Source organism: Pezoporus flaviventris, unplaced genomic scaffold (assembly GCF_033815535.1).
Source record: "Pezoporus flaviventris isolate CSIRO_AGI_PZ_B2104156 unplaced genomic scaffold, CSIRO_AGI_Pfla_v1 ptg000007l, whole genome shotgun sequence".
Classification (NCBI taxonomy): domain Eukaryota; kingdom Metazoa; phylum Chordata; class Aves; order Psittaciformes; family Psittacidae; genus Pezoporus; species Pezoporus flaviventris.
In genome coordinates this window covers 65,514,641-65,541,526 of record NW_026892555.1, presented here as the reverse complement: position 1 = coordinate 65,541,526, position 26,886 = coordinate 65,514,641, and the positions used below count along the sequence as shown (strand labels likewise).

General features: G+C 39.6%; 1 protein-coding gene across 1 annotated transcript; it reads right to left on the bottom strand.

Annotated features, from left to right (window-relative positions):
- Nucleotides 1-25,246, bottom strand: CLPTM1L (CLPTM1 like). Its single transcript, XM_061449024.1, has 17 exons — nucleotides 24,936-25,246; nucleotides 24,069-24,169; nucleotides 21,976-22,165; nucleotides 20,628-20,770; nucleotides 18,566-18,644; nucleotides 14,638-14,755; nucleotides 13,433-13,527; nucleotides 12,729-12,813; nucleotides 10,962-11,065; nucleotides 8,852-8,917; nucleotides 7,708-7,758; nucleotides 6,968-7,050; nucleotides 5,248-5,282; nucleotides 4,860-4,915; nucleotides 4,735-4,779; nucleotides 1,595-1,710; nucleotides 1-331 (listed from the first exon to the last, which is right to left on the bottom strand). The coding sequence occupies exons 1-17, from the start codon at nucleotides 25,104-25,106 to the stop codon at nucleotides 247-249; spliced, it is 1,623 nt and encodes a 540-aa protein (XP_061305008.1). The 5' UTR covers nucleotides 25,107-25,246; the 3' UTR covers nucleotides 1-246.
- Between the last annotated feature and the right edge of the window lie 1,640 nt (nucleotides 25,247-26,886).

Below are 26,886 nucleotides of genomic sequence, written 5' to 3'. Positions count from 1 at the left end.
GAAGTTTAAATGCAGGAAGTTTATTTAATAACATCTGGCAGACTGTGGACCTTGTGAGGACAAAAGAGGATCTTGAAATAGGAGGATATCAAAACTAGATTTTGGCAATATAGAAGATGTATTGTCCATGTAGTTTTGTCATAAGCTTTAAAAATACTCTTATTAAATATGTTTTTCCTTCCTTAAGACCAGATAATACATGAAGCCAGTAAGAGTCCAGGGGTCAGAATCTTCTTCAATTCTTAGTTATTCTCTATGAGCTTTCTTTCTTGGCTTTTCTTCATAAGATTCTCCATACTCATTCACTCTGCTCTTATCCACAGGATAAAGCCTGGCAGAAAAAACAGATAAGTAGTTACAATACTGTCTGATACCTGAAGGAATTACGCAGTTCTGTGCCACTTAATTTTAAAAGTGACTTTCTTTCTCATCATAATATCTATTCCCATTTGTGGCAAAACCCCCAACACTATTAAAGATTAGCTACAGACACATCAGCTTCTTCACATTAAGACTTAACCAGCTGTCTCATACCAGGGCCTCTTAAAAGATGTATGATCTCCTCTAAATCTTGGCTGGTATAATTCTCAAGCAGTCCAGGATATCTCTCAAACTTGAAACCAGCACCCAGCCACTGGCTGAGAAGTTGTTGAGCTGTTAACTTCTAGAAGAATACCTTGGAAGGGGGCCTATTTTATTTCAGTTATGTGTGATCACAGAAACCCAAACCTGGAGTCCACATTTAGTATTAATGGTTAGAGAGACAAATTCATACAGTCTGGTATAATGGGAACCTGGCTTAAAATTCTTGTTTGCTTCACGTATAAATATTTATTCTTGGGAACAAGAATACATTTTCTGTAGCTTCACTTATGAACAGTATTTCAGTGATGATTGCATATAGCCTTCCCTGTTTGATTTTTGTTACTTAAAGAATCTGAAACTCACCAGATACTTGACTTACTAACTTGTGTTTGGAAACCAGATAAAGAGGAAAGCAGAGCAGGGCTTTTTCCTCATCAGAAAACATCCTTAGCTAGTACCTTGCATAGCAACTTGAAAAGCGTGCATCAGATCCTGAGCATATGTAGACATGTAGCCCCTCAGCAAGGGTTAGAAGCCCAGAACTCCAAAATGGGTTTATGAACAGAAGTTTAAGAATTGCTCTCCTTCACCTTGCTTCAGGTCTCAGGTTAATTTTCTTGGTAACTTTCAAATACAAAACTATCTGCTGAAAGGGATGAGTGCTGTTTTGGGAAGAGAGAAGGGGTAACTGACAAAAACTCTGTGTGTGCTGAGAGGAGTTTCTTGTTTACTCTCAGCATGCTCAAGGGTCCAGGATTATTGTCTGTTATGAGGAAGCCCTTTTGCTCCCCATTTGTACTGAGATCTCATTTTCAGGATACCCTACTCGTTATTCCCTTCACTAGGCACATACGCAACTACCATTATCCAGACCATACTGTACATTACCATGGTATAAAAATCCTCTGGAAAGTCTATCCCAAACTATTTCACAGTTCTTTATAGCAATAACACTGCAACCATCTACAGCACTGTAAAAAAATTTGACAAGTATTAAAGAAAGGCATACCATCTTTGGTAAAGATAGACCAGAAACACCACATCATCTCTAAAGCACGCCAGCCTGTGAGATGTTGGCATAGTGATGATAAAAGCAAATATATCATCAATAAAGGTGTTGAATGCCTACAAATAAACAAAAAGCATACTTCAGTTGGCTGTGAAGAAAGGAAGTAATCTGTCATACAGAACTGCAGGAAACAGGCTTCCTAGAACTATATTTTTCAGTAGGAACACAGACTGCTTGCATATTTATAACAATACCCAAGACTTATGCTGAAAAACTAATTAATGCAAATTTTAAAGTGCCTTTTTAAAAATGAAGACCATACTGTCTACTACAGATCCCACTATCACAGTTACAAGTAAAAGTCATTCATTCCTTGTTTGAAACATAATATTCTACACCACTCAACTAGGCCTACTATAGGTTCTGTTTCTGAAGCAGTAATAAAGTATTTACTCACTACTTTTTCCTGAGTGAGAAAGTTTAAATTCCCAGACATCCGCTGGGAAAGCAATGCAAAGCAACAGTATTTTGTCAGAGAAGGTAAAGAAAGTAAACAGAAGGGCAGCTCCTCTTGATCTGGCTCTAGCCTAAAGGGAAGACTATAAATCAAGTCTTGCAGTGCACCAGTTCTAGTACTCATATGGTGCAATAAACTGTTCCAGCTCGCTAAAGACAGCAGAAAACAAATCTAGCAAAGAATATCCACTGTTGGGTGAACAAACCGAGTCAGTATCATGGCTTCTCCTTTCAATATTAGCCAGTTGTACATTCCCCTATACCATAAGGGGGAAAATTATGTATTCTTTAAGCAAAGAGGGACTCACTCTTCAAAATGAACCAATGTTTATTTGATGAAACAAAACATCGGTAGGAAAAGGGGGTGTTGGGCAGGATAGAGTTCTGATTAGTTACAACAGGAAAACTCTTTCCAGCAAGTCAAAACAAATCCATCAATCCAAAGTGATCAAAGAACACGGACAGCACTTCTCAAGCCTGTTCAAAGGTTTGTCATGGCACAATGACAACCACAAGAAGCCTTGGCAAGCTGGAAAAGGCAGCCTTTCCAAGTCAACACCCAAGCATGTGATTCTACAGCGATGAAAGGAAGAAAAAGCTCCATCCTTCAGGCATGTAGGCAGTCCTCATAAACCACTGAAACTGAATGCATCAAGGTAGCCTATCTAATAGTATTTAACTAGCTAGTCTTCTGCTGAGATTACCGCATTTGAAGGTACTCTTTAGAAAACTATAAAGGGCATAAATGTAAAAACTACAGAAACTGTAAAGTTAATCTCTGTTTTTGCCAAGGTCTTCCAAAACAGGGAAGAGTTAAAATGAAGGAAAAGTAAGCTCCCTAAACCAACAATCACAAGTAAGACCTTAAGACTGTTCTTTTCACTCTTCAAGTATAGAACAGAGGAAACTTTAGATATCCAGCAGGAAAAAGTATATTACCTCTTCCAAAGCCCAGTAAGTTAAACATTAATTGAAGCATCATACGCTTCTTTCTACATATACACAAGACTTTGTGGCTTGTTGGTAGCCTCTGGCATCTTAACAGGAACTATAAATGCTGTGTAAGAAAAGGCTATTCATCAAGAGAATTCTACCGTTTTAAATGTTACTTGCTTGGATACTTGCCCTCTGTTGTCTCTTTAACTGTTGATGTCTCTGCTCAGTTATTGTTTTTTGTGGCTGAAGTGAAATTGCTTCACCAATATACCTTTCCATTAAGAAACATGCTGATTTCCTTATTACATGTCAGAAACACTACATAGGTTTTCTTTTTATTTTTTTACTGTATTTCCGTATCAAACACTGTTTAGTTGCTACTCTGCTATCATCTATATTTCCATCTGTTTTCTTAGATGCCCCTAGTTCCTTAAAAATGTTAAGGCAGCAGGAAGCTGGGCTATTGCTGTAGGCTCAAATGGAAAAGCTATGAAAGGCAGATCAAATTTTTAAGATTTTAGTTCTTTTGTCCCAGATCACCGTTCAGAATTGGACATCGTGTCTTGAGCAGTTTTTAACAGTTTCTTTTGAAGTACTGATGTTCTGGAGAGTTATTATACATCAGCACAAAGGAAAAATAAATGAAAGCATTTATGAGTGGAAGCAGAAGAATAAAAGGGCATAGGCTGATGGCATCAAGGTCTTGATGATCCCAACACATCCAGCCAGGGTTTCTCAGGACCCAATGACTAAGGAAGCAAAGGACATTATAGAAACCCTAATGACTCAGAGAGATGGAAAAAGATGGAGTCAAAACACTGTCAGCTCTTTAGGGGTACAAGAACAAAACTAGCATGTAGTTGCTGACTGAGGAAGAACATAGGAGATACAGGAACTCAGCAGTGGGTATCCCTTGTCCTCCAAATCAGTGTAAAGAATCCTGACTGGGATACTTGGCTACATCCATCTTGGTGCTTGAATACTCTACAAACCACTTGGACACACAGTGGGTGTTCGTGGGTGTGCAGGTATCAAAGGGTTAGTAAGATGATTTTGTTTTGAAATAAACTCATCTTCCCTCCTCCAAGGTCTGGTGTTCAGCTCTGCTACAGCACTGCATTATTTCCTACAAGGGCAGTCTAGGCAGTGGGGACATGCAGCCACCTCTCTTCTGCCACCACACATTGATCACTACACTGTTCAGCAGCTCAGTACCACCCCAGCACAGAACACGGTGTACATTACTTCAGTCTTTGGCAGCTCCTGGAAGCTGCCAAAATAAGGTCTCCCGGTGGTCCTATCTGTTCCTTAAGAACCAGCCTTAATAATATAATTATTGATTAATATAATAATTAATATAATTTCTCTCCCTGTGAAATAATGCAATAAATTGAGACTGATTAATTTATAGGCAAGACCAACACTTGCACCCTACAAGACAGTTGACAATATAAAAAAACGTATTACTATCAAAACTAGGATACACGCATTATCCGGATGTGGAAGTAATTATGAAAATGGAAATCAATATTTCTTCTTTTTTTTTTTTAAAGAACAGTTTCAAACAAGTTTAGTTCTTAAAGAAAAAAAAGCACTGTCAGCCTTAAGCTAAATATTAATAAGCTATTCCTTGCAGAACATTATTTCCAAAATGAATGCACCAATCTTTAAATTAGAGCTTTACTTACTTTGTATGTGAAAGCCTTCCATGGCAAGTGTGCAACAGATTTCATCTAGGAAAGAAAATATCAATTTGTAATAAAGTCTGGAAGAAGAGACAAGAAAAGTAGTCTTTATCACTTTTCAACTTTACCTTGTAGTTTACAAACAGCTGCGGCAGCATAAATAGGAATCCAAAAGCATACACTCCTGAAGATAAAATATAGAAAACTTATAGACAGATGCACAATAGAAGTACATCACACAACTATACTTTCACAATTAGAGATTTATACTCATTTTCCTAAAGAAAGAAGATATGTCTAAATCCTTTGTTCCCTTTGGATTGATTCGTCTCCCTTTCTCAATCACTGTGATAATTTTGGCACCTACAGTCAAGTTATTGCTCTATACTGCACTGATCCAGCTGATAGCTGTTAATTTTCTACTTCAGAGTCTTAGCCTCCACTTGAAGATATATGAATAGGAAAAAAAACAACCAACCCCCAAAAACCTAGAAAACAACATAAGAAGGGACTCACCATTGACAAAGCTGTTAATCAACCAGGAGTACCAGCTACAAACAGAAGACAGTCTGGTTATTTTTTCACCTCATCCACAAATACATACCTGTAATACACCCTCTACATGATGCAGGCTGACTACTCAAGAACTGGCTATGTTGTAAATTACTTAATGCAAGAACTAAAAAACTCGCATCTACCTTTGCTAAGGAAAGGCTCCAGAGAAAATAGTTTAAATGAAGGATGCTTATGAGTCCACACAAGAAGTTTGAAGAGATTTATCAACTGCTTAAAACTGAATGTTTTTCAGAACATTCTAAGACTTCTGCACCCAAACTGACATCATGCACCCAGACTGCACACTGAACCCTGACAGACTTTTAAAGATAGCACTGCATTCTAAATACTAAGGAGACACTTAATATGGCACTGTAATGACTTCTCAAATTTCAAATAATGAATACCCTTCACAACAAACTATTATAGTAAACACTTAAAAAGTTACGACAAGGAATCTACATTTTTCCCTCTTTACATCAAATGTTGTTTAATGGATGTTCGATGGCGCATAATCGTAGCTACATAACAAATAGCAGTCAAATTCCACACTTCTGCTTGTGATTGTAAGAACAGCTAAGAACTGTGATGCTCAGGTTACATTATTTAAAATTAAACTTTCACTGCTGTGTTAGTGACGTGTTAATAGCAACATTACAGCTGTAGGAGCACTTCGATCATCCACAAGCATGTAAAAAATGCATGAGAAAATGCCTGCAAGATTAAAGGATAATCCACTGGAAGATTTTTATTCAGTCACATTTTCTTAGATTTAACAATGACAAAAATTCTACGATATGCACTGTTTTAACTCTCTTAAGCTAGAGCTCAGAGAACCCCGGCATACAGTATTCTGCAGTACTGAATAAACTCAAGAATTTTTGAGAAAAGCAGAATTTAAACGCTGCATATTTTTTACCTCCTTTCTAAGACAAGAACCTTTTTAAAAAAGCCCTGTTTTTCTAATAGCCCAGAATTGTCCCAATTTCTAGTACAAGTGCTACAGCTCATGTGTATAGCAGCAGCACTTGTTTCTGATGTTATTTTAAACTACTCTTTGCTCTCTCTCCCTTCCCTTCTGGACCTAAAGACTATAAAAAGAACCCAAAAATATGCTTACATGGCTGTCACCATGCTTGTGTTTGCAGGTTTTTTTCTTCAAACAAGTCTCATGGCTGCATACTTGCTTGCATGTCCCCAATACAAAATGAACTAGAACACTCAAATTATTATTTAGAGTGAAAGTGGGCAAGAATTTGCCTTTTCATGAAATACTGGGTCTTCAGCTCTTGTGAAGTATCAATATGTTGCAGGAAGTCCATGGCTCTAAAGGAACACAGAGTCCTCTCTTAGAAACGCTTTCACTTGCTTGCCATCCCAGCTACCATATTTAGGAACAGAGGAACCTCTTGGTTGGAGCAAATAATTCTGGGACAGTTTTTACTTCTCTCTGTTATTGGACAGGTTCAGTCACAGAACCCCTCTCATCTGTCTTGCCACTTATCGGTTCTCTGAACATCAATGGCAGCTTACTTCCTTCTCTTCTGACTGACAACCTATTCTGGTTCCTGGCTCATTAATCAAACTAACTGATTCGTAACCTATCATCTCAAATTAATTAGCATACAAAAGAATGGGAATATTTCAAATGTATATAAGATCAGTTATAAATTCACAGTACCTTTTGTATTTGACATTCATCAAGGAGTAACCTGCACCTCCAATACACAATGGATAGAGCAAATATGACAAGTATTTCATAGCCTAATAGACAAGGAAAATAGTTTTTTCTTAGTTAGTTCACATTTTATGTACTGCAGACTTTTCATGGCATTATTAGGAAGACAAACACTTTTTTTTCTCCTGAAAATTTCTTCCTGTTCCTAAATGTCTGCTGTTATTTCCAGTATGCTTCCAGTTATAGGTACGGTGGTGAAAATTCCATGCCCAATTCAGATGAGCAAACATCTTAAAGCAAACGCACCAAGACGTAGCATGAATATCAGAGTCTAAGAGTAGCTCTCTACTTAACACCAGTGTTTCCACCAATATTCAACTCCTTTCAGAATCAGGAAGCACATGAACATTCTTCCAATCTAAATAATGAGTACAGATACCAATTTTCAAAGTTGTGAATGGTAACCCTTTAAGACATTTCTCTTCAGATCAGTCACTTACAATTCTGCTTCTCAGAGAAATATTTCAACAAGATTCAGTAACAAAAAAAAATTCTTTCAGTGTTTCTTTTCACAAGTTATCAGAATGAATTTTCACTCTCTGATCATCTACATGATGATAATCCACTTGACAACTATGACAACAAGGAAAATACACTTGCAGCAATACAAAGAGTAAAACGAGTCATTCAGCAGGCTGCTCATATAGACTTTATAGACCGGAAGTCACAGGATTCCTTCCTACCTGGGTATCATACTCCTCGGTTTTTTTTTCAGAGTCATTGTATGTGCCAAACTGCAATACATGAAAAAGTATAATCAAGTCAGAACTGGAAGGAAAAGCACAGCTATGTGACTCCCTAAACAGAGTTTCAAACTGCAAACTAAACTGCTTGGTCATTAAGGTAGGGAACAGTTCAAAATTTTTATAAGCATCTATACAAAAGTCATGCAAGTGTCACGTGCAGCCTGCCAAACACAGGGTATGCAAAAGTTTAATTTTTTTTCCCTTCACAAAAAAACATCCAGGAATTCTTTGCTTAGAAAAATGTTGTTGTGAGAGCAGGGTTCAGAAAGGAAAAGGAAAGTCAAGTCACTAAGAATCTGGCAGATACAGGAAGCCATTATTAAAAACCATAACCGTTTTCATGCATAAAGAGGTCAGTTATGGATTATCTCCACATCTCCAGAAACTGTAACTGCTTCAACAAAGTTCCTTGAATACTGACAAAGGAACAACCAGAGCCATCAGCCACTCGAGATGCATAGGCTTCAAGCCACAAAAATCTAGTACTTCCTGTGAAGTAAACACTGAAGGTTCAACAACTGTTTCTCCTATGAACAAGAGAAACTTTCAATGCAAACTTGGCTTTACATTAAAAAAAAAGTAATTTCAATCACTGCTGCCAATGCATCTCCTGCAAAGTCTCAGGATTTAATTCCTGTCCAGAAGATTTATCAAAAGCAGTCCTGCCCCCAGAATATCTAAATGTTTCACAATGGAGAAGTTACATCTGCAGCTTCAGCGAAATTCAGTGTCTTATGTCAAATCCCAGTGTCAGTTAAGAATGCTTTTCCAACACAGTGACAGAAGCACAGTCCCACCCACCTGTTAACATCCAGAGGGACTAGCAGAAGAATTCTGAAGTTTCTCACACATTAAATACATACATTTAGCTTTTTCTTTTACAGAACTCAAAGAAATTTGTAAGTTTGAAAACGCTTATCTCGCTTTTGGATTAAGCTATCTATAAACACAAGATGTATATAGGAAATTTTTATAAGGTTTTTATTCATCTTCATTTTACTAAAAGGCAAGTTGCACAGTAATCTGGAAAAAGATGGACAACTCAAGAGTGTAATCATGAACAGGCCAATGTCTACTATACCTGAATTCTGGGCCTCAAACCTTGCCACTTGATTGTCATTTTCAAAGCCTTCTTCACTTTCCAGAGCTGTGATTAGCAAAACCAAAATGTGCACAGAAAAGATTATCCAAAGGAATGCCTTATGTAGGATTTAAATAATCAGAATAAAGACCCCAGAACATCTACTTTAAGCATCCATTGCATAAAGCAGCAGCAGCCTGATTGCAGCACACTGCCTGTTTCTCTTCAAACCAAATGCTGTGTCACCAGATAAATACAACACTGGGAGCCTGCACTATTAAGACTTAGATGATACACTTCAAGTACAATAGTGTAGTCCTTCCAGGATACCTGCATTGCAGTGCTCAGGTGGGGATTGCTGCTCTCAGCACCAGCATGCATCCCAGGTCAGTCATTTAGAGAATTCTCTAGTAACCACCTGCCAAGCAGGTTTTCATATACCTCTGAGGTCAGCTGGGGTTTGTATAAAGGTGCCTCAGAACTCTCAACAGTGATTCAGTGGATACCTACACGGTCATTACATTTCAGTAGTGGGCTGCAAGCAGAAGTCAGTGAATCCACTGATTTGTTTGGCTATGTACTGTACAGCTGTAACAGCTTCACCGTAACGTAGCCAAAGGCTCAGTTCTCCTGAAAATTTACTCATGTACCCACCCACATAGGTACTCATGTACCCATCTATACAGATTCAACAATTTAGACAATGCAGTAGGCTCACCAGGAGAGCTATGGTCCATGAAGCTTTTTGTGGACAAGGTTTGTTTACCTTTAGATACACCAATATTCTCTTCCCACCCATCATACATTCCAAACAAAAAAGGGAATACAGTAAAGATGATCCTTTACTGTCATCTTTGATGCAAGTGAAAAAATTGCTTATTACAGAAGAAATGTCACTTAGTATTACAAGAAAAACAGGAGTTAAGAACAAGTTGTGAAAAAGCTCTTCCCAACAGACAAATTCCCTTGAGATTTACAGCCCGTATGTTCATTCTCAACTTGAGACAACCGTGTTATCTCACCATTACTCTAGAGGAGACAATGTTACTTCAACAGAACCAACAGAATATTTCCCTTTAGTTTAAGTGTCCTACACAGTGTTCCTGTATAATCCTTTCAACCCAGTTCCTCCAGCCTGCAGTCCAAAAGCAACAGTCATAGGAACCACAGATCTCAGAGAGATTTAACAGATCTTTGGGCAACTTGAAGACAATCTCAGACAGGCATAACCACAAAATGAGATCTGAATCTCATTAGACTTAAAAATCTCAATCTACTGAAAAATAATGTTACAATCAATGAAATGGTACTATTTAGGACACCGCTGTTCATAGTTTTCACAAGAGCTTAATCTCTCTTATACAATAAGCTGAAACTTAAGAATCACTTTGTGACTTTGCATTCAGTAATTTAATCACTAAGAATTCTGAGCAGTTTTGTTTCCACAGGGATTATCTGCAACTATAACAGATGTGTACTCAGAAATTCCATGTGAGAGCCCTGAACTTAATTTTTAAATCCTGAGAAGTAAGTAGATCTGCAGGCAATGCTAGGTGGAGAAATCTCCCCTTCCTGCTACATCTCTCCCCTTCTTACTACTGCTGACTTGGTGCTTTACTACACATAAAGCTGGCTTCTAAGCAGTACCTGCAGCTAACTGACTGAACATGTTCTTCTGGAATAATGAACACAGCCAGCAGTCTCCTCATTTTCCTCCTTCCCCAAGCACCTCAGTCACAGCCATGGAGAATGCTGCAGATGTGTAGCACTGCCTGATGGCACACAGCCTGCTCTTTGACAAATGTTTCCATGAAGGCTTCTTGACATGGTTATACATGCCTGGTCAAGATGCCTATCAGATAATGCAATAGGAAGGAACCTCAGCATAGCTTTATGTTTGGTTTCCACGGTACCAGCTGGATCATCCCAGAGAAAAATTATACTTCCAATTTAGTTATAAAGGCATACAATCTCCTCTACCACTGAAAGCCAGTTAAACAATGCTGCAAAGACAGCATATTACAGCAGTATTTTTCCAGTAGCTAGTTTAGCATTCTTATGGAAGTTGCTGAAAATAATGGTATTTGGTTCTAGAGCTTTAAGAACTCACCTCAATCACTGCACCAATGCCTGCTGGGATCAGCACCAATAAACTTGTTTGTTCATCCAAAAGGAAGAGAAATATTACCACAGTACTAAAGCAACGCCAAAGCACTAGAGAGAAATAATGAAAATTAAAGGCTTATTAATATTTAAATGAACAGCTAACAGAATTTTGTTGACCTGTTTACTACAGTTCCACCTTGCACAGTTTAAGCATAAACTTATATATATATATATATCTTGATATATCAAGTAGTCCTAGAAACAGCCAGTGATCTATATACCTCCAGCCAAATAAGGAACAAAGGTATTTTATGAAATCTTTATCACAAAAGATGAAAGGAAATGCAAATATTTAAGGAAAACTCCTGTACTGCAGCAATTCAGCAATATATCGGTACTATTATGAACTATATTCACGAATCTTGTCTTGAAGAAGCTGAAAGGCTGTGAGGTAATGGAATGTCAGCCTTTGAAACTCATGCAACTAACTTTATGCTTGTAAATGTTAAGAAGTATATTTTCGGGTTATTTTTCAGGTTTTACAAAACCTTGCATGCTTTTAAGTGTCTATCAACTAATTCTTATATTCAAATATCCATTTCCCAGAGAAAGGGCAGAAAGACATTAGAGCTACAAGACACTGAGACATCAACAATTACACTGTACCAGAGCAATAGCCTGTGACCCTTCTCCATCAGGGCAAGAAGGAGATACAGGCAGAAAGGTGACAAAGGCTTGCTAAAGAGAAGCAGGAATCAACAATTACTGGAGACCAAAGACTCATCCTTTGATAGTACAGTTAAAAAAACCCTTTGTCACTCAGTCTCCAGTTTGATTTTCCTCACTTTTCACTTTGAATTTTTACTAACTTTTTGGCATACATATGCTAACAGCAGTACAAAAGCCTTGCAGAAGCAAATGCACTGTGATAAAGGCAGGAAGAAGATTCTCCACATGAGAAAACCACACTGCTGTTCATGGTAATTTAAAATGCCAATTTTTTTACTGGTGGTATTGATATTCCTCACATGTTTCAATCAGTCTGTAAACCTGATAGAATTAGGGGCAGACTCAGAGGTCAAAAGACTCCTGGTTTATAATCAGAATGGAAAAATCTTATTAGAAAAAACAAGCAGTATCAGTGCAATAAACAAGGCTGAGAAGTGGCACGTTAAACCTCCAGTGTGCAGGGCTGGCTATTACCTTCACCTGTCTCTAAGAAGGCTTGGCAGGGTATCAGACCACTATGTTTCTCTCATTTTTCCTACATCCAAGTCAACTCAACCCTTCCACGCTCTTCTGCCCAAGAACCTTCTACTGCTCCTATTTACATAAATGCCCAAATCAAACAACAGTGTTACACGACAGCATTTTCCCTCCCTCAAATATTTTGGAAGCTGTAGTTATCTACAAACTTGCAGGACAGCATTACCCATGATAGTGCATTCTCTCCACCCACAGGACTTTCTCTGGTCCTTATTCTTTTCTCAAAGTATTTTTCGGTTCCTTCAGCAAGGGAAATACAGCAACTGACCTAATCTTAAACCAATTCTCAACTGCAAGACAGTTAAACTTGGAAGTGACACAAGTGCCTGAGACTGATACTTCAGCACAATGCTAATACCATTAGAACCAGCCTGTTTTCATACACAAAAACATATTTCATTTTACCATCTTGGTGAATCCACAAAGTGTCAATTTACTGCAAGACTGGAAACGCACACAATGTATCACATAGCACATGCACAAGACTTCACATTCTGGCCCATACCTGCTTTTGTTGACATCCCAATCATGCTCCTCTTTTTCTTCCAAAAACTGATATCATTTTTGAATGCAAGGAAATCAAAGAGAAGCTGCAAATAGCAAGAAACATACTCATTTGCTTGAAATATGCACTTACTAGAGACTGTCAGCTGAACTGTTAAAAATACATTTAAGATGGAATTAAAGATAAAACATTCCAATAAGGTTTAGAAGCTTCAGAAATAAAAATTCAGCATAACAAATAAAATCTAAAAAGAAAAACTGTTTTTAGAAGCCCAAGCTCTAAAAACAGTGCAAAATGACACAATGAATTCCAAATACTGCTAGTACTAGCACTGCATTGTGCTCATCCAAATTTCTCCAGGGATTAGAAATCAGATTCAACCCCTGCTGTTGGTGCCCCACCTGTGTCACTGCAGTGGTAAACCTTGGATGACTCAATTAAATTTGAACCTATGTTGATAGGTATATTAATTCTAGGGGCTTTGGTTCAACTATAACTAAGAAAGACTTAAATGTTTTATATTTCAGTCAAGATTGTTAGTTTCTATCTAGTTATCTCAAATTTCTGTCTTATTTGAGATTTTTATATTAATTCTACATTGGAAATACAGATGGGATGCAGCAGAAAACACTTCCATTGTTCTACTGAAATTACTATTTCCTAGAACAGTGGTAATTTCTAACAGCCAAAGTTTCTCCACTTACATGGAATGCTGCTACGAAGAATGTCAAAGCCAGAAAGTACAGGTTAGTATCAACAAAAATTCCTTTTACTTCATCTGCATCCTTTTCTGAAAACCCTAAGACAAAAAAATCCAAATAATTATACAAGAAATACCAGACAAGTAATTGCTGTTATGCTAGTCACATATGAAAGAAATCCTATGTCACCTGCATATATTTGGTTAAAGAAGCAGCTTTATTGATAAAACCCTAGTCTATCTATATATTGGTGAATTATTTGTCTTGCCCATCAGTTACAAGTAGATTGATGTGCCTTTAACATGTTGTAAGAATTTTAAGGATTTACGAATCATTAAAATAGTACAGCACAGCAGCTTTTAAGATCTGTTGGCCTGCAAAGAAGTTCAATTGCTGTCTGAAGAGCTTAGAAAGAGAGGATTGGAAAGAATCCTATAGTCTCTACATCAACGCCAGTTCAGATACAATGTAGTTCCTTACTCTGGCATAAAGAACCCAACCACAGTGTAGTAAGAGAAAGCTAAGTCAGCAAAGATAACCCTGAAAATAAGATGCAGATTTTTAAGGATGATGATTAGACTTACAAGGAACAGCTGAACAGACATTTAAAGACAGTAAAAGCTTGGCTATACCATCACCAACATAGAGCATATTAAGTTCAGTGCAAAAGTGTACACTTGCTCCACTACATTTAAGCAAAACACAGAATTTAATAGTTTAATGCATGTGAAGCCTCCAGTTTGTCTGAATTACCTTATAAATTTGTAACTGAGCCAAAGTGAAAGGCCAGCCACTTCTGAAGTGTCAGAAGCAGTGATGATGAGAACCAAGATTCCTTCTGCATGCTAACCCTGAGCCCAGAGACTTTGCTGTGGCTGCCTGTATTTCACTGTAGGTGTACGTCTACAGTGACCAGCTGCTTATAGCTTATAGCAAAGCTTATGTAACATTGATCCAACTTTTCTGTTCCATGGATGACAGGGGAAACCCATGGTGAAAATTACCTCTCCTTTCTTTTTCCTGCATGTCAACATTTTATTTGCATCTTTACGTTTAGGTAAAACAACCTGAGACTTGTAGCATTAAACCTTTTCACCAGCTAACCAGATGGAAGTGTTATGTATGTACTTACAAGAAAACCAGTGAGGGGTTGGTTGGGTTGTTTGTTTGTTTTTTTTACCTAATGTCATTAAAGATAAAAAACATACCAAATTGTTGGAGGGAGTACACAGCATCTTGCATGTGGATCCAAAATCGGAGTTTTCCAAGAGATATTTTATCATATGACACTGTAAGAGGTAGCTCTGTTGTTGAACGATTTATAACCTGGATTTCAAAAGATACAGTTTCATTTTTAATAGAGCAAAAATGGCAACAATTATTTCCATTCATTGTTGCAAAGTGATTATATTACATCACAATTTTAAGATGTCAGCTTGGTTTCTGAAAGGGAGTAAGATCTTAGACTTCTATATGATGCCTGAAGTCTTCAGGTTCTTTTTCCAAATGTTAAATTAGCTGTTTATTCTGTTCAAGTTCTTAGAGCAACCTCACTGTTACTGTATACAAATGCCTCCAAGATGTTTATGTAATGTTACCTCTGCTCAAGTGGGAGATGTGTGCTCAAAGTAATTCTCTCTTTTGACAGTTCTTCTCTGAATATATAAGCTAAGATTACCTAAGACAGAAGATTAAAAAAAGAAAAATGACATCCCAAAGGCCACAGTCTGAACTTTACTAAATTGAGGCTGGTTTTGAGAGAAATGGAAGTTAAATTCATATCAAAACAAAAGGTGGGGAAGCAAAGTGATGCTACTTGCTCGGACTGGTGAAAACACCACAGCTAAAGCTAAACAAGCTGCCCTGCTTAGAAACTTGGGGATACGGGGTGTCACAGAAATCTCCCTGCTCCAAGAGAAGTAAAATTCAGCAAGTTCTGCTGTATAATCTGTACTTTAGTGATGATAACTACCTGGGGTCCCCTGAAGCTGGAGGGGGAAATCTTAAATTGCCTCACCTTCTTCTGCATGATAGTGTAATGTCTCCTAAACAGGTTTAACACAAGCAAAGGAAAATTGTTCTCACAGATGTCAGAATTCTCTGCAACTACCTAGGTACAAGCTCAGGCAGTATGTTCTAAACTTGCAGGGACAGCTGCAGACTACGGGCAGGAAGGCATTCTGCAACACTTCAACATCTATTGCTGCTAGCTCCTGACTACTACCCAATCATAATTCCCACCTCAGAACTGCTACTCTGCATCAGCTCTGTTTCTACAGTAATTAGGTAGCTGACACCTATCTGAGATGAATGGGCTTCTTCTGATTTTTATGTTACAGAACATTATTTTAGCCTCCCCATGTTATCAGTCAGGTGTGAAATGGGGCTTATGTTCACTTTCCCGTTCACTCTTTCCTCCAGTAAGTACAAACGATTCTCAACCTCACCACTCTCTTAAGACCCTGAGAGCTTTTCAGACAGTGGCAGAACATGTATGCATGCAAAGGAGGAAAACGGAAGCTGAGACAGTCTTACAAATACAGCAGGAAGAAAGCCTGAGAAACTAGAATGGTGCCAGGGATCACTGAACTGTCTGGGAAAAAGGAAAAACAAACAAACCAGGGTGAAACCAACAACCTTAGAACTGAGGACAGAGAATGCTGGCAAGATTCTAAAGTTGTTTACCAAAAGCTACATAAACATCTTCCAGGCTTCTCCTTTTTAAAGGATGCCCGTAATCCGTCCATTCTCATTTCAGTTTCTCAGTCTATCAAAGATAGTATCAACATTTCTGAGAGAGAAGGAAAATTCATTTTATCTGTGCAGAACAGACAGGAAACAAAAACTGCAAATGCATGGGTGAATACCAAGTGCTCTCTACACAGACAAAGCACTACTAAGGAGCTAGGGGAAGTGTAGGAAGAAAATGAGATTTCAACACAAGACAGGATAGGAATTCTTCAACACAAAAATCAAATTAAATGAAGAGAAAGATTAGAAGAACAAACTCTTTCTCAGTGAACAATTAAAGTCCACAAGTGCTGCTTCACAACTTAGTTGAGTGTAATGGTTGCTAAGCTTCTGAGAAGTCATCAAACCTCTACAATACAGTCTACTTTTGTAGCAGGTTCTCAGAACATTACACATTACTTCTAGCAGTGTGTAAACAAAGCAAGTTCAGTGATATGAATTTTAAAGTTTTCTTTTTATTACATCAGAAGCCTGTACAACCCCCAAAGCCCCAGCATTGGCAAGAGCATTTAAGAACATGAGGAACATGTAACCTCTATACTACAGTATTTATCATAGAAGACCTACATCTTGGTTAACGTAATAGTCACTTCAAAATGTACACAGCCTAACACAAGCAGCGAAAATGCATCTTCAGCTTCATGACTTTAGGTTGGGCATACCAAACAGAGTTCATGTTCTGATTTACAGTCAAACGCTGACCTTGCTCCACAAAAGTTGGATCACCTTCCCTTATTCTTTCCTGCTCTTTACTTGCCCCTCATTATCTCACAGTATCCATAGTATTAGAGCCCTCTTTCTGTAGGGCTTGAGAGCAGTTTGGAATGTCACTACTGAGAAGTCACATAAGCTAGCATTGATGGAATAGTCTTTGCAGCACTTCTCAGGATCTGTAACAACTTTAAGGTAGTGACTTAGAACAGCATTAGCCGTGGCATGCATGACAACTCCAGGGATGTTACTAGTAACATGAGAATGCTGAGTTTATTTGTAAACAGGGTACATGACCACTTAGAAGCTCTCATGAATATACTGAACTGAATGAGCTGTGGTAAGAAGCTTAAAACTAAGGACAATGACCACCAAATAAAAATACCACAAAAGCATGTCTAAAGGAATACTGGACAAAAATATCTACTACCAAGATTTGTAACAAATGCTCAGGAATTTATTTTGCCAGACAAACTTGGAGTGGGGGGGATACAAGCTCTTAAAGAAGATTCTCCCCAATACTAAGTAGCAATTCTGTTCGTCTGAGCTAGTTAATCAATTCAAAAGTCAATTTAGAAGGTCTACAGAAAGTTTACATCTACCAAGGCTTCCATCTAGAAGATAATGAATCCAGACATACTCATTTAACAATTTTGAGACATTCCCCAAGACTTCTCAGAAACTCTGCTATATTCCAGTCAGTGCAACTGAGAACTGCAGGGCTTAAATAAGAACTGCTATGATGAATGTGGTTTAGATGCAGGGGACTGCCATGTGTAACTTGCAGTAAAGAAACTGCATGATTTCCCACAAGAGAAGAGCTGGAAAATACCCTGAATACAGAAAACTATTTAAATGTGTAAAGTACCCTATCTTTTTTTAACTGTAGGGGTGACTGAAAACTAAACGAGGTTGCACAGAGAGGCTATGGCATCTCCATCCTTGGATATATATCCAAACCCAACCAAAGAAAGTCCTGAACAGTCCACTCTAGATGACGCTATCCTGAGCAGGGGAGCTGGACTAACAGTCTCCAGAAATCTCATCCACATCACCCTTCTGTAACTCCATTATTGAAGTTCCTAAATCCTGATTTGAGTGAGTGCACAAAATCACTGGATGTACAACACTGCACTGCATCACACCACCAAGCTTTTAGGTGCTCAGGTTACTCTAATGTGATAGAGAGCATCACAGAAAATTTAACCACAAATGAACTTTTTGGAGATAAGAGAATAGCTGCTGACTTAGTGTAGCACCAGTGTAAGATATGTTCAGTATGCTCAGAAGATACCACAAGCCACTCTGGGATGCTAACACAACTGCTTCAGCTCAAGGAGTTTTGCTCATGAGACTGCTCCTACCACAGCTGGTGCTGCAGTGATGTCCTCCATGTTCACCCAAAAGGCAGAAGCAATGGAACCCAAGTACCTTTTGGTGGAATAGAAGGGGGTGCTTGGCGGATACTTCTGCAAGAGGAGAGTCTCAAAACCCAGATCCAGCCTCTGTAGTTACCAGCTGACCACATTAACTTAAACAGTCATTTATAGAGTCCTTCTGTGAATTTATACTTTTTCATTATTGCAAACAACCTATGACAATATCTTAATTAAAACAACATTGAATATTACTGTTAAAACTGTTAAATGTAATTAAAGGTATTCTATTACTCACCATCAAATCTTTCACTCTGTTGCTTAGCTGATCAATAAATAATATTGGAAGGTAATGCACTGTCTTCCCCAACTGAACCCTAGGGTGTTTAAACATAGATTTTATGACTGTAGTGATCTAAAAAGAAAACTACTTTTATTCAAATTAGCACTCATTCATTACTTTCAGATCTACCCATGTAGCTATTTCCCACCATCTTTTCAGGCACAGTTTCTTTTAACACACAGAAAGAAAGAAGCCACTAGCCTAGAGTCTTTCATAGAGAGATGTCTGTATTAAAAAAATCAGGCAGGTCATATTTCTCCTTTTAGTTTGCTTTTATTCTTCTGTAGAAAGACAGAATAAGCAAAAAAAAAAACAACCAAAAAGCCAAATGAAATTGGTTGTGATGATGCTGAAACTGCTGCATGACCAAGAGTAAAGGAAATTAAAAAGTTTGTTGAAGAGAAACATGCTGAAGTTTACTACTATGTATTTGTATCCTTTGTCTCAAGTTTCCCCCTCCTACTGCAGCAATGTCGACTCTCCACCATCTCCCTGACTCCTGTACGCTCCCAATAACATCTATCAGGTCAGCAACAGCATGTGTTCTTGCTAGCATGGGACTAGGAACACGATGGCTGGCACATACATGGGAAGGCTGGATACTACTGGAGAAACCGCACAAGGAGCAGAAATCTTCTCTGCCTTCTCAACATAACTCTTCTTTGGATTGCTCCAACACCTCACCAAACTGCACAATAACAGAAACTTCACAGCCCTTGGTTCCTCTACAAAACTCGAAAGTTACTTAGCAAATGACGATCTATATGCAACTGCTTTGTCAGTATCTTAGAAAAGTATTTAGCCTAATGCCCCCAGAGAGACTACTTCTTGTAGTTCTTTACTAGAAAGGTAGTTATCTACTCCGTGATGTTCTCAGTAAAAGTCTATGGAACTGGCATAAGGGAACTTTTTAAAGCCTGAAAGTTGAATTTGAGTTGTTGACAAAAGAAAGAAATCTCCGTGCATGATAAAAGACTGGATACTAAATACACAATGGGCAACAATAATACAGGAAAGTACTACATCAAGACTCAGAAATACCGCTTGGTTACTTAACTGAAGAGGTTTAGATTTCTATGTAATTACTACAATTGAAGCTACTGCTTAGTGGAATTGCAGCAGACTATTTCATATCCAAACTGTTTCCAGTATATTGCAATGACAAAACAGCACTGATGCCAACATAAACATGACCCTTGTTCATTAACCCCTGCTCAACCTGGTTTTGTTATGGGCCTATCTTATGAGTTACTATGTTTATCTATTCTGGCTGGGAAGCTATCCCAGAACCCCAGGATCTGCTGAGTGAGCAACTACTTCTGGATTTAACAGCATACTTGTAGAGAAAGGCATCAACATTCAGCAGCACAAGCCAACACAGCACTATTTATATGGTTAACACTGGAAGTAATTTAAGCAAGCTGTGAACAGAAGCTACTGCCTGCATTTAGTGACCTAAAAACCTATCCTTGCTTTTTAGTATTTACTTGAGAAGATAGCATAATGTAGGAATGCACATTGTCAAAGTAAAATAAAGCCAATCATAAAGGAAGAAGAAAGATGTCACAGGAGATCGATCAGCTGTGCCTGTTCAGCACTTGCAGTTTGCAGAGTTACTTTGCAGATGAAGTATAACTGGAAAGACCAAGGGACAGTAATTGCTTTAAAGGCCAGAAGTGCGATTTGAGAACAAGGGGGTATGAAGTCTGCTTTTTTACTTGTTTCTATTTTACTTGTGTCTTTGTAGTTCTGTTTTGTCTTACTATGATAGCTCCATACAAAAAGTATTCTGATCTCTAGGCTGCCCAGCAACAAGATACCTTCAATACAGTTTTCTAGTCCATGATATATCACTAATTGTCACTACTGAAACGCAAGCACTAAGAGTACCTACCTGTCCTTGTCTCCTAAGCACCAATTTAAACACAAAACACTACAAGAGGCCAGAGAGGATTTCTTAAGAAATATGCAGTAAGTTCATAATAGCAAACGTAGCAAAATGAACTCATACACTTACATCTTCATGTAACGGTGCACATCAGCAGGGAGGGATGATCCATCAAACACAAAATCTTCTGCCATGATGTTTAAGGTTAATCTTGACCTCCAGTGAGAGACAGGTTCATCTAGAGTGTTGGTCTGTTTTTCTGCTTCAATTTGCTTTAAAAATAGAGTAAAACATACATGCTGCTAAGCAACACAAAAACTGGAACAGAATTATACTGCAGCTCACAGAAATTATGGAGTCATTAATTACATCATAAAACAGAAGCCCCACTTTGAAACACTTCACCTTAATTTTGACCAGATCAAGTATTTCGCTCAAATACAGCAGAACGGGTTGTAAAGGCCCACCATAATCTGACACTAAAAATCTTTTACTGCTCATTCACAGCCTTGTTCATCAACAATGAATACTGAGCTAATTAATACCTTAGGAATGTGGGTACTACTCAGAAAAAGTCACTCTGGAAGAAGGACTGGAGTGTAATTAGATACTGCTTCAAAACAGGCAAAAGGACGTGAATCATCACACTTACTAATTTTTGAGAGTAAAAACATCAGACCATTTCTCCTGAACTTCTGAGCCTCTAAAGGCAAGTGCCGAAACCAAGTGAGGCCTTAGCTTTCAAGAGATGCTTATCCCCAGGCCATTCTACTTGCTTTTCTTTGGATGAACACCAACTGTTCTGACTTTTAGTAGCCTCAGCTAATTTTCAACTTTATTCTGACAGGATTCAGAAACTTCACTCCTGGCTACAGGTATATTTCTGATTCCAAAGAAGAAGAGTGTGAAATTCTCAAGCACCACTTAATACGAGACAGAAAAGCCATCCAAAAGTATTTAAATAACAGTATGTTTTCCCCCTCCAACAAGCAATCACAGCATTTGTCAAAGGATACTATCTTATTCTCTTGAAGTGAAAAGTAAGAACATCTTAAAGAAAAAGAAGCACTTTGACACTGGTCACTCACCAATAGCAAAATCAAATTCGTATCTCTGTTTTATAAAAGCAAAGCATAATTATTTCACATGAATCCAGTTCACTATAAAAAGCAGCATCTCACTGTCATCGAACAATACAGTATTTCGACAGAAAGCAATGAATCACTAAAGAAGTAATTAATGTTAACTAGGAAAATATTTTGATAACAGCCAATGTTATAGAGGGCTTTACCTCTATTGCGCTGAGTGGTCTACTAGTTGTAAACAAGCTGATAATCAAGAAGAGGAGTTTGGGTTTATTTCCCATATCATTATTGTTGTGAAGATGCAAGCACAGCAAATGCTAATGCTAGAAGTGTCTATGCAAGAAATTCTTCTTTTTGCCATTATTCATCTGTAGAGGAAAAAACCCACTTACCTGTGTGGCTGATTCTCCAGTGAGCAAATTAATCTCTTCTGGTTTAGGGACCATGTATGTGGTCAGAGGGCTTACTATATGCACCTGCTTACCATCATGCCAAGGCAAAATGCCAGCATGATGAAGAAATATATATGCATATAATGTGCCATTATTTCGGGTCTTCTTTGGTACAGAGACATTCACTGTCCTAAAATACAAAATAAATATGTTATGAGATGACATAGCATATGCTGAAATATTTACCTATTACATATAAGGATCACTGAAGATGTTCCAGAAGCAAGCAAAAAATGGCTGAGAACATAAAAGAAAAAGGAAGACATTTGGCTTGCCTGGCACACAACAGTTAGGGCTAATATTCCCTAATGAGCCATGGCTGGATAGTATCAATTTATATACTCCTGTATGTATCAATATTTGCATTTCCAAAGTTTTACTAATAAGATAGTTTAGGCTTTGTCCAATTCATACTTTTATTACCCTAACAACACAGGGACTGTATTATCAGTTCTTTTGTTGTTTTCCCCTGCCAATATGTCATAAGGCCAAAATTATCAGGGCACTTGTAAAAACAGCCTTCTGTGTGTTGAATATGTATGGTAGATCCTATACATGATACGAAGTTTTAAAAAGAAAATCACAATGTTTTGCCAAGCACTTTGCATTAATATTTTCACAGCTATGGCATGCCAGGCACAGAACTCCAGATTAGAGCCCCAAACCATGAAGTCACTCCCTTTGTGTTAGACAAGATATCACCCTACTTGCAACATTGCACACTGCCTGCCCTGTTCCTGTGAATTTGCTGTGCTTGTTTTGCTCTGACTACTTTCAGTGGCTTCACAGACTATGTCAGTAAAACAATTTTAATGTTTTCAAGTCTGACAATGTTTTATATGACCTAAACTGCACATCACGTTCTTCAATTACAGAAAATTCAGAACGTGAAAAAAACTGGGAGACTGACAAAAGTATCAAGAATAAGGTGACTATTTTAAACAAAACAAAATCCAAACCAAAAGTGAGGCAGCAAATATGAAGCACAAAACAAGTCGTTCTAATCATTTTAACTGTATCGAGGCATATGTAGAGTGCAGTGTTATACTGAGACATTTGTATAAGGACACAATCTGATTCCATCTCAGCACCAACATCCCTTCAGAAGATCTGGAAACCCAAAACTACCAGAAAAAAGAATGTTTACTTTTAAGGTTATTAGAGCAGAAACAGTTACAGAGAAGCATAGTGCTAAAACACAGAAAAAGAGAACACAGTTTGACTTCGAAGTTCTATATCAGGCTTGAAGCCACAGCTATCAAGAACAGTGTGTAGGTAGCAGATTGGCTACATATGTTAGAAGGAAGTCTAAAGCGTTTCCAGGTTCCAGGCACTTTGACTTAGATTTTCACAACAAAGTTGGTCTTACTATTATAAGCAAAGCACATTTTTGTAAAGCATTTGTCTAAAACAGCAAACTACTCCAAACAAACCAATGCTCAAGTTCAGCTCATCATATGTACATTACTGACCTAGAACAGCTAGCAAGATGAATGTTTAGAGTGGAATCTGAAAATTAAGATACATGACATAGGACAGCATTTGAGATTTGAAAGTCTACAGGACAGAAACAAGCATTTCTGTATTTACCAGTATAACTGTTTTGCAAGCTTTGTTTCCTGCAACTACAAGATGATTTCAGTGTGAGAAAAAATTGTTTAAAGGTCTATCCCTCCGTGCCAGGTGAACTTAGCACACTGTTTCCATTGCTTTACCAACACTTAATGCATTAAATACTCTATGAAATTAAAGGGAAAAAACACTGTTTTTATTAACAGCACCACTTCGTCCTCAACTCTAAGGCTGAAATCCTACTAACACCTTTGCTGCTTTAACATAGCAAATACAGTTATTACCTTATGAAACAAGTGGGAACTGAATAGCCTGTACAGCATGCAAAAATAGTTTTTACTCTTCCTCCCCCCCAAAAATGCAAGAACAACTCCATTCATTCAACTCTATCTTGCTTTATGCGCACTTAGTATGTATTCTACCTCAGAATTAAACAAAGATCTCATAGTCTGGTTACCTACCTTTCAAATTTGGACTCAATATCAAAATCCTCCACGTTCAAAACCAGATCTATATTATTCTCAGCACCAATATTTGATCGTGTGGTAGTGTACACGCTTAGCTGAAATCAAAACACAGCACAGAGAAATCAGGGCATAAAATACTGAACTCATGTAACCGGTACACTTCAGAGCACGGATCTGTACTTTACCCATTTCCCCGGTCACATGATGGTTATATACACTGGGAAACTAAAAATGCATTCAAAAAAACCTGTAGCACAGCTTCCTTCCTTTTGGCAGCAAAAAACCACTGTAACACAGCCACCGAATGTATTTTAACAGGATGACCTAGAACCACAGAATGGTTTGGGTTAGAAGGGACGTTAAAGCCCATCCAGTTCCAACCCTGTGCCGTGGACAGGGACACCTTCCACTAGACCAGGTTTTTGAAGTCACAGATCTCTACAGAAGCCGAGCCACTTCTCTAGCAAGGCTGCTCTGGTCAGTGCATGTGTCAACAGATGCATGAAATAAGCAAACGGAAACACACTTCCATCCCGCCCGTGCTTTAGCCACGGGCCTTATCCACAGGGCAGGGCACTAGCACCGCGCTCCCTTTCACCCCCCGACCACAGCGACACTCGGGGCTCGGACGATGGCGCGGCGCGCTCGGGCACTTGACGCGTGACCGCAGATGTCAGCCGAGTCACGCCGCGCTTCCCGCACCACGAGCGGGCACGGAAGAGACAGCCCCGGACAGGCACCGCCGCCCCTACCCTCCCACAGCAGCACCGCGGTCAGGGCCCGACGCTGACGGAGACGAGGGCTGCTCCCGGCCCCGCCACTCGACCTCCTTCCGCCGGGTGCCCCCTGCGCTGCGCTCACCTGCAGCTTGGGCCTCCGCGCCAGGTAGGGCCACACGCAGCCTGCCGTACCCCCCGCCGCCGCCGGGCAGGGCCGCGTGTAGACGATGCCGTACATGACCCAGCAGGTGTGCGCCACGTACACGGCGAACACCCCTACCACCAGGCTGGTGAACGAGCTGCGGCTCAGCATGGCGGCGGCCGAACCCCCCCCCGGCTCCCCGCTCGGGATCAGCCGGGCCGCCTCGCCGCCGCCGTTCGCGCATCCCACACGCACAAAACCGCCACGCCCCGACCGGCCGCTCGCTCGTCACTTCCGCCGGGCGCGGGAGGAAGCGCCGAGCCGCCGCGCAGCAACCGGCTGCAGGAGCGCCCCTCGCCCCGGGAGCGGTGTCGCTGCGTGCCGTCACTCGCACCGCTAGGGGGCGCGCAGGGCAGGGGCTGGCGGCAGCGCCGGGCTGCCTGTGTGAGAGGAAGGTGGCTGTGGTACAGGGCAGAGGGGCGGTGTGTGACAGCAGGGGAGCACAGAGCGGGGCCTTCAGATCAGCCAGCTCCAACCGCCTGCTCCCACTAGACCGGGGTGCTCCAAGTCCCGTCCAGCCTGGCTTTGAAGACTGCCAGGGATGGGGCAGCCACAGCTTCTCTGGGCAACCTGTGCCCGGGCCTCATGACTTTCACAGTAAAGAACTTTCTCCTAATATCTAATCTAAATCCACTCTTTCATTTTAAAGCCATTCGCCCTTGTCTTGTCACTACATACCTTTGTAAAAAGTCCCTCGCTGCATATCCTGGAGGCTGCTTTAGGTAGTGGAAAGCTGCACTAAGGTCGCCCCAGAGCCTTCAGTGCTCCAGCTTGAACTAACTACCTCTGAGTCCGTCTTCGTAAGAGAGATGCTGCAGCCCTCTGACCTTCACAGCCTCCTCTGGACTCACTCCAACAGGTCCACATCGCTCTTGTGTTGGGGTCAGAGCTGAACACAGTATTGCAGGTGGGGTCTCATGAGAGCAGAGTAGAGGGAGAGAATCACCTTCCTTGACCTTTTTTGATGCAGCCCAGGACATGGTTGGCTTTCTGGGCCAACCAACAATAAAAATAAAAATATAGAAGAATTAGGGAAATGAAACAAGCAACATGAGTAAGCAGTTAAGGACAGTGGCAGTACCCAGGAGAAGGGAAGGGAGTGGTGTCCATCCATCAGCAGCTGAGTCCAGCACTCCTGCCAAGCAGTAAATCACACTCTGCTCTCTCAGGCCTGAGCTACCAAACGTTGTCCCTTTATGGAGCTGGGAATGCTCCTCTGGGCCCTGCCCTATCATAATCCAACATCCGGAACCCAGGACACCAGAGAAAGGTGGGGAAGGAGAAGAGGGCATGACTGGAGGAAGTTGTGTTGCTACCTTAGCAGAGAACATGTCACCTGAAAAGACACTGAAAAGAAGGAGCAGCAGGGAAGGGCTGGATGTAGATTCAGTCCCCCATGGCTCCCTGTGGAACCAAGCAGCACAGTGGCAGGAGAAGCAGAGGGCTCTGCACACCAAAGCCAGGGTCATAGCCTGTCACCTCTGGCAGGCCTTACACTGCAGGGAAAAGCAGGGTTAAAAACAGATGGTATCACGTAAGGGACCTTTACCCTTGGAAAAAAGAAATCTTGCATACATTTTGTTCATTCACACATCTGTAATTTCATTAATAATGTCAATCACTTCTGGTTTGTAATGAATTAAAGTGTTTTGGAAAGTGTACCTCATTCTGATCGCATCCTCTGGCATTAATTTTCTAGTGTAATCTGCTTTCATAAGTATAGAGCAAATAAGTTACTTGCATTTCAGAGCAGAAGAAAAAGAAAAAATATATTTAAGCAAAAAAAAAGTTCAGGCTTTAAAGCTTTTCTTCATAAGAAAGCATGTCACACTGCTTCATGATTGGTCAGATCTCACTGAAAGAAATAACCAGATTATTGTTTTGGAAAAAT

What these genes read in the sequence shown, in the direction of transcription:
- CLPTM1L (XM_061449024.1), bottom strand. Translation starts at nt 25,106, where the DNA reads ATGCTGAGCCGCAGCTCGTTCACCAGCCTGGTGGTAGGGGTGTTCGCC. An exon ending in GTACTCCCTCCAACAATTTG is followed by an intron (nt 13,528 to 14,637) that starts GTATGTTTTTTA and finishes TTTTTGTCTTAG; the next exon opens with GGTTTTCAGAAAAGGATGCA. An exon ending in CCGAGGAGTATGATACCCAG is followed by an intron (nt 7,051 to 7,707) that starts GTAGGAAGGAAT and finishes CTTGTCTATTAG; the next exon opens with GCTATGAAATACTTGTCATA.